Source organism: Scomber japonicus, chromosome 19 (assembly GCF_027409825.1).
Source record: "Scomber japonicus isolate fScoJap1 chromosome 19, fScoJap1.pri, whole genome shotgun sequence".
Lineage (NCBI taxonomy): Eukaryota > Metazoa > Chordata > Actinopteri > Scombriformes > Scombridae > Scomber > Scomber japonicus.
Window position 1 is genome coordinate 33267635 of NC_070596.1, and position 8107 is coordinate 33275741.

Genomic DNA, 8107 nt, shown 5'->3' on the forward strand with positions numbered 1-8107 from the left:
ACGCTAGGAGGAATTCTACAGATTCATATCAGATGCAAATATCCTCACAGGAGAGTCAGGAGCCAGTGAGTCCGTTTGGTGACACTGTGTTTGATCCCAGTATACCCAGTACACATCCTGATGGTCCCAGTACACATCCTGATGGTCCCAGTACACATCCTGATGGTCCCAGTACACATCCTGATGGTCCCAGTATACATCCTGATGGTCCCAGTACACATCCTGATGGTCCCAGTACACATCCTGATGGTCCCAGTACACATCCTGATGGTCCCAGTACACATCCTGATGGTCCCAGTATACATCCTGATGGTCCCAGTACACATCCTGATGGTCCCAGTCCACATCCTGATGGTCCCAGTATACATCCTGATGGTCCCAGCACACATCCTGATGGTCCCAGTACACATCCTTATGGTCCCAGTATACCCAGTATACATGCTGTTGTTTCCTTGCCTGTTGGCAACTGGAGTCAGAGGTTTTAAATAGTGTTGGATGGAGGACAAAGGTCCTGATTGAGGTCTAAGCAATGTTTTGTCTATAGACCAGTAGACTAAACTCTGTGTATTGTAGATGTGTTGGATATGCCCATATTTGGGCATGGCTCAACCATGGGTTATCTGTGTGGTTTAAAGTCCCGGAGGACAGAAACCAGAATTGAAGGGAGCATCAGAACATAACGTGCACTGATCATTCATTCACTTCTCCTTCATGAAGTAAATAAACCTTTTCAATACAAGACATCCTGGACTCCTGTCTGCTCTCTCCATTGATGTCTGGGCTGCATACTTAAAATCACTATCAATCCTGATGGTCCCAGTATACATCCTGATGGTCCCAGTATACATCCTGATGGTTCCAGTCCACATCCTGATGGTCCCAGTATACATCCTGATGGTCCCAGTATACATCCTGATGGTCCCAGTATATAATGAGTGCTGATGTTATACTGCCCTCTGCTGGACATGTGGAGGAGACTGAGCAAGGCCTGCTTCATCCCAAACAACCAAACCTCACGCGATCCTGTCCCACTTTACCCGGAGACTCACCTGTTGGCTGAGCGGAGACAGGTGGAGGCTGGAGCGGGGACAGCAGCTCCAGTAGAGCCGGGTGGAGGGTCATATATGAGCCGAGTGTACCAGCTGACTGAGGAGAAGGTTAACATGCAGAGAGTTAATGAGAACATGTGCAGTTTAGTCATTTAGAGACTCTTTGGTTTAAATGGAGGTTTTGTGAATGGAGTTCTGCTGCAGACTGAGCCGACAGGTGCAGCAGCCTGGAGGTGGAGGCGCGGGTGGAGACACTTCCTATTTTAACAAAAGGGTTAGGGTTAGACTTATTTGGTTGAAAAGAGGAAGAAGAAGTTATTGTTGGAAGTTATAAATGTGATAGTAAGCAGTAGTTTGAGATGAAAGGAACCAGCTGGTTTAGTTTGAGTTGAGCTTTGTGATCAAATGTGACGTCACAGTATTCAGACTGTTGGTACTTTAATATTTACACAATGAGAAGTTTGATAATCATCAGTAATGTAGAAATAATGACTGAGTGAGTAAAAGGTTAATAATAGAACAGATCACAATATTAACATGATGGGTTTTTGTGGGAGGGGGACGGGACAGGAGCGTTTTTGTGGGAGGGGGACGGGAGCGTTTTTGTGGGAGGGGGCGGGAGCGTTTTTGTGGGAGGGGGACAGGAGCGTTTTTGTGGGAGGGTGACAGGAGCGTTTTTGTGGGAGGGGGACGGGAGCGTTTATGTGGGAGGGGGGACAGGAGTGGAGCATTTTTGTGGGAGGGGGACGGGAGCGTTTTTGTGGGAGGGGGACAGAAGTGGAGCATTTTGGTGGGAGGGGGACAGAAGTGGAGCGTTTTTGTGGGAGGGGGACGTGACGGGAGCGTTTTTGTTGGAGGGGGACGGGAGCGTTTTTGATTTGTTGGAGGGGGGCGGGAGCGTTTTTGTGGGAGGGGGCGGGAGCGTTTTTGTGGGAGGGGGACGGGAGCGTTTTTGATTTGTTGGAGGGGGACAGGAGCGTTTTTGTGGGAGGGGGACAGGAGTGTTTTTGTGGGAAGGGGAAGGGAGCGTTTATGTGGGAGGGGGGACAGGAGTGGAGCATTTTTGTGGGAGGGGGACGGGAGCGTTTTTGTGGGAGGGGGACTGGAGTGGAGCATTTTGGTGGGAGGGGGACGGAAGTGGAGCGTTTTGGTGGGAGGGGGACGGAAGTGGAGCGTTTTTGTGGGAGGGGGACGGGAGCGTTTTTGTGGGAGGGGGACGGAAGTGGAGCGTTTTTGCGGGAGGTGGACGGGAGTGGAGCGTTTTTGTGGGAGGTGGACGGAAGTGGAGCGTTTTTGTGGGAGGGGGTTAGGGTTAGGGTTTGTGGGAGGGGGACGGGAGTTGAAGGTTGAAGATGTTAGTGAATCTTCTGCCACCTGATGTGCACATGCCTGAAGTACTCGCCCCGAGACGTCTGATCCAACTGCCTTCCTCGTGCTGATGTGCCCTCCTGACTACATTAGAGTCCAGGATCAGTCCCGGAGGATCTGGTGGCAGCCTGTCCGTTACCTTGGTGCTGTTAAGGTTCCCTGATGATGAGGTTTGGCTGCTTTTGATGTGATTGTCCTTTTGTAGTCTGTCGTAGCCTGAATGTCCTGACTCACATCTAGAGATTGTTATTGTGACGTTTTCCTCAGTCCTGAGTCTGGAGTTGTTTTTGTCCTCCTTAATGCCACATGTAAGGTTTCTCCTTGCTCTGCTATAGGCTGTAACTCTGAGCCTTCCACGGCTGGACTGGCAGCGCTCCAATCATTAGTCACTTTGATTTAACATTAACTCTGATTCTTCATTTTCATTAAATAAACAGACAGTGGCCTCAGCAGGGTCAGGGTTAGGGTCTGGGTTAGGGTCAGGGTCAGGTTTAGTGATCATTTAATTTAAAACCTTCATCACAAACTTCTCTTTATGTTGATTCTTGTTTGTTTCACACGGTCTCTCATGGGTGTTGCCCCAACGTTTGTGTTTGTGCTTATTCATTATGATTATTATGAAACCTCATAAACAAGTCAGACCTGTGAACAGGATCAGGGTTAGGGTCAGGGTTAGGGTTAGGGTCAGACCTGTGAACAGGATCAGGGTTAGGGTTAGGGTTAGGGTCAGGGTCAGACCTGTGAACAGGATCAGGGTTAGGGTTAGGGTCAGACCTGTGAACAGGATCAGGGTCGGGGTCAGGGTTAGGGTCAGGGTCAGACCTGTGAACAGGATCAGGGCATTTTCACACCAACAGTGTTTACTGTGTTTTAGTCAGACCGTAGTTTGACTCTTTGTTTCAGGACGTTTGCGTCGTCACGCTGAGACCAGCACAAACACGTGGAGGTTGAACTTAAGGAGGTTTTCCAGTTATCTGAACTTTACTTGAGTTTTTATTATTCTGATATCTTTTTACTTTTCCTCCATTTGAACACAGATATCTGGACTTTCTACTCCTTACATTGTCAAAACAGGCTCGTTACTTTCAACTTCGGTGATTTTATAAAAAGAAGACGCGACGTGTAAATAAGCAGAAAACCGATCTTTGGTTTTTCTTTTGGTGCGTCCCCGTGTTGCCCCCAGTAAGATGCCGCCCAGGGCGACTGCTCATATCCAAGTCAAGTCCTTTACTCTTTAATGTTCTTCATTTCTTTGATTCTGTTCGTTGCTGTTTGATCCATCATGGTGCTCTGCATAGTGTTAAAATAATTTATAAAAAACTTGTAGCCATTGAATTCACTTTAATGCATAAAAATAAACATGTTCAGTTTATAAATGTTGTGCTGATTGATGTTAGTTATTTAATCTCATTACGTTGGTCTGCTGATGGAGACCAGAACATGTTGCTGCTACTGATCATTTAAAGCAACGGTCCATAGAAATGGTTCAGAGTGAATCTACAGAATGATCCTTTCTGGGATTAACAGAAGTGTCCGTCACATTAACGGATAACTTCCTGCTCATTTTCTGCCAGGACTTTTTTTCTTACAGATTATTTTTTTTACAGTGTACATTTTTAATTTTAGTATTTAGAACAAAGAAATTCAACACAAGTCACTTTAAACATGTATTTATTTATTGATTTAATGTCTTTTACAAACATTTCAAACCGTTAAAGAGCGAAGCAGCTTCACTGAACTGATGATCCAGGAACAGTTTGAACTGTCGCTTCTCGTTTCATTCATTGGAAATCAATCAGTGATCTTTGTCTTTCTGTAACTTTGAAACATACAGTAGAAGATCTTTTCATTTAAATGGTCTCAGATTTCAGCAGCTGCGACTCTCAGACATGGCAAAGCATTATGCACACTGATGCAGGAGCCCCCCCCCCACCACCACCCAAACAACCAAAGCTGGACTTCGGTGCAAAACCGGTAAGTGGGGGAGAGTTAAAGAGGTCGGGCAGTATGTTGTAGAGGAAATGCTGCCCTTAAACACAGTTGACTCGCCCTCGTTTCATAGTGCCATAATAAATAATAATAATAATAATAATAATAATAATAATAATAATAATAATAATAATAAAAGATCCCCACTACTATCGATGCCGAGCGGCCCCACAGAACATCTTTTTCTTCTTACCTGGAGATGGAGTAACTAATAAAGTAACTTGTAATCTAACTTAGTTAGTAGTTACTTTCCAAAGGAGTAATCAGTACTCATTAATCAGATTAGTTTTTCAAGGTAACCGTGGCAACACTGCTCATCACTGCTCTTCCTGCAAAATCTGACAATTCAATTATGATTTTTTTCTGGTAAAATTACTAAAGAGATGAATTAAAGGTTCCAAATCACAGGAACATTTCTTCTTCTGGCTCTTTATTTCCAGCAGGAGGCAAAACCACTATTCTCCACTAGGTGGCAGAGTGGTGACATCAGGTATCTGGGAGATATAATAACATATAATAATTGTTCTCTATAATCTAAAGTGCATAAAGGGACCAGTGGACAGGAAAGGGGAATAATGTGTAATAATAATAATAATAATAAACATAAGCCGGCTGCAGTAGATGAGTTGATGTCAGCTTCCATGAAAATCTGTTTGTGACATTAAATAAGAAAAAAGTTCCTTCAGACTATGTTTAATTTAATTATTACCCGTCTGCACGATGCTCATTAACACAGAAACACACTGATGCTGTTAGGAGATATATCATCTCTTTATTTCACAGGTTAGTCATCGTTAACATGCTCACTCATTTAATACTAGCTGTCGTTCTAATCCAATCAATGTAAGCACACACATCCATGAAGTAAGTGATCCCGTCATTAGCACGACCACCAACAGTGACTCCAACCAGAACACCACCCTTCACCAGACTGCCGCCAGAGTCTCCCTGATGAGAGAGAGAGAGAGAGTTAGAGACAATGATAGAGAGAGAGAGAGAGAGAGAGTTAGAGAGAATGATAGAGAGAGAGAGAGAGAGAGTTAGAGACAATGATAGAGAGAGAGAGAGAGAGAGAGTTAGAGAGAATGATAGAGAGAGAGAGAGAGAGAGAGAGAATGATAGAGAGAGAGAGAGAGAGAGAGAGAGAGAGTTAGAGACAATGATAGAGAGAGAGAGAGAGAGAGAGAGTTAGAGAGAATGATAGAGAGAGAGAGAGAGAGAGAGAGAGAATGATAGAGAGAGAGAGAGAGAGTTAGAGACAATGATAGAGAGAGAGAGAGAGAGAGAGAGAGAGAGAGAGAGTTAGAGACAATGATAGAGAGAGAGAGAGAGAGAGAGAGAGAGAGAGAGAGACATTAAAGGACTTACTGGGCAGCCCTGACACATCATCAGGCTTTTGCTGCAGAGCATGTGATTATTATTCCATTTACGATCAGCTGGATCAGCTTCAGTGTAAACGACTTTACGTGTCCCGCTCCGACCGGTGCAGTCAGCAAACAGAGGAACTTTACCACACTGCAGCTTGACTGGCTTGATCTTGTCTGTGGAAGCAAAGAGACAGATATGAGTCTCTGTATTACAGTCAGATATCACATATTCATATTAGACTTACGGGCTAGATCTGTGAAGGACCATCCCATGATAGTGTAGGGATTATCAGGGAAAGGAGGAGTGGGTGATGTACAGCTAGTAGGAGGGAGAGTGATGGTGGGATGAGTAGTCTTTTGGGGCAGTTTAACGAGCATGATGTCATGACGGTCTGCTTTGGCAACGGTGTCATCAGGAAAGTAATGCCTCACACTAGTGGCTGTGATGTGCATCTCTGTTCCTGCTAAAGATGGATGTTTGCCCAAAACCACCTCAAAGGCACTGAGGAGAGAAAGAAGAGAACCATGTGATAGATTCATAGAGCAGAGTCTGTATTAGTCTGCATGTGTAGAACATGTTAAAGCTTCATGAAGCTGAATATGAGACTCTGTACATTATAAACAGGCTTCCTGTGTGTGAAGCAGGTTCATCATCTGTGACTAATAATCATCTTTAACACTACAAGTCAGTCACAAGAAAACACTTACGGTTGCCCATCCTCACAGTGAGCAGCAGTGAGGATCCACTCATCACTGATCAGATTCCCTCCACAGAACTCATTGTTTCCGTTCTTCAGAACCACGTAGTGTGTCCCTTCAGTATCAGGACAGTTGTATCCGTTCAGTATTCTCTTCTGAACGTCCACAGCAGCAACTACAGAGACAACAAACATCTCTGTTTCCACTGTAACTCAACATCATGCTGCTGTTACTGAGTTTATAACATGTTAGAGTTCAGAGATCAGAGTTTATAACATGTTAGAGTTCAGAGATCAGAGTTTATAACATGTTAGAGTTCAGAGATCAGAGTTTCTAACATGTTAGAGTTCAGAGATCAGAGTTTATAACATGTTAGAGTTCAGAGATCAGAGTTTATAACATGTTAGAGTTCAGAGATCAGAGTTTATAACATGTTAGAGTTCAGAGATCAGAGTTTATAACATGTTAGAGTTCAGAGATCAGAGTTTATAACATGTTAGAGTTCAGAGATCAGAGTTTATAACATGTTAGAGTTCAGAGATCAGAGTTTATAACATGTTAGAGTTCAGAGATCAGAGTTTATAACATGTTAGAGTTCAGAGATCAGAGTTTATAACATGTTAGAGTTCAGAGATCAGAGTTTATAACAGACAGAGAGTTAAACTGACCTGCTGACGCTACGACGAGCAGAGGGATCAAACTCTTCATCACGGTCTTCATCGCGGTCTTCATCGCGGTCTTCCTTCTCCTTCCACGTCTCTGGTGTCTGGATCCAAACGTTGCTCATTTTTAAATGTTCTTTATCGTCTCTCATGCTGCGTGGACCAATCAGCCTTCATCTCATGCTGCGTGGACCAATCAGCCTTCATCTCATGCTGCGTGGACCAATCAGCCTTCATCACGTCCTCTGGAGCCATTCCTATGAACACAGCAGAAGGATGACACTGACCCCCCCGCCACCTCTACCACCACCACCACCCCCCCACACGCCAGCAGGATGACACTGAGCCAACACGCTAGGAGGATGCAAATATCCTCAAACAATGACCAACAGCCAGAGTGTCCGTTTGACACTGTGTTTGATCCCAGTATACATCCTGATGGTCCCAGTATACATCCTGATGGTCCCAGTATACATCCTGATGGTCCCAGTATACCCAGTATACATCCTGATGGTCCCAGTATACATCCTGATGGTCCCAGTATACCCAGTATACATCCTGATGGTCCCAGTATACCCAGTATACATCCTGATGGTCCCAGTATACATCCTGATGGTCCCAGTATACCCAGTATACATCCTGATGGTCCCAGTATACATCCTGATGGTCCCAGTACACATCCTGATGGTCCCAGTATACCCAGTACACATCCTGATGGTCCCAGTACACATCCTGATGGTCCCAGTACACATCCTGATGGTCCCAGTATACATCCTGATGGAGGGGACGGAAGCGTTTTTGTGGGAGGGGGACGGGAGCGTTTTTGCGGGAGGGGGACAGGAGCGGAGCGTTTTTGTGGGAGGGGGACGGGAGCGTTTTTGTGGGAGGGGCATGGGAGCTTTTTTGTGGGAGGGGGACGGGAGCGTTTTTGTGGGAGGGGGACTGAAGTGTTTTTGTGGGAGGGGGACAGGAG

At 45.1% G+C, this 8107-nt stretch overlaps 1 protein-coding gene across 1 annotated transcript; it reads right to left on the reverse strand.

The window, feature by feature from the left end:
- Positions 1 to 993: 993 nt before the first annotated feature.
- On the reverse strand, positions 994 to 7204 carry LOC128379981 (trypsin-1-like). Its single transcript, XM_053339620.1, has 6 exons — positions 7141 to 7204; positions 6482 to 6647; positions 6019 to 6275; positions 5775 to 5947; positions 5262 to 5354; positions 994 to 1146 (listed from the first exon to the last, which is right to left on the reverse strand). The coding sequence occupies exons 1-6, from the start codon at positions 7202 to 7204 to the stop codon at positions 994 to 996; spliced, it is 906 nt and encodes a 301-aa protein (XP_053195595.1).
- Positions 7205 to 8107: the final 903 nt, after the last annotated feature.

Excerpts from the sequence above, each read along its gene's own strand:
- LOC128379981 (XM_053339620.1), bottom strand. The coding sequence starts at position 7,204 with ATGAAGACCGCGATGAAGACCGTGATGAAGAGTTTGATCCCTCTGCTC. Across the intron at positions 5,948-6,018 it reads GTCCTTCACAGATCTAGCCC|ACAAGATCAAGCCAGTCAAG; the intron begins GTAAGTCTAATA and ends TTGCTTCCACAG. Across the intron at positions 5,355-5,774 it reads TGATGTGTCAGGGCTGCCCA|GGAGACTCTGGCGGCAGTCT; the intron begins GTAAGTCCTTTA and ends CTCTCTCATCAG.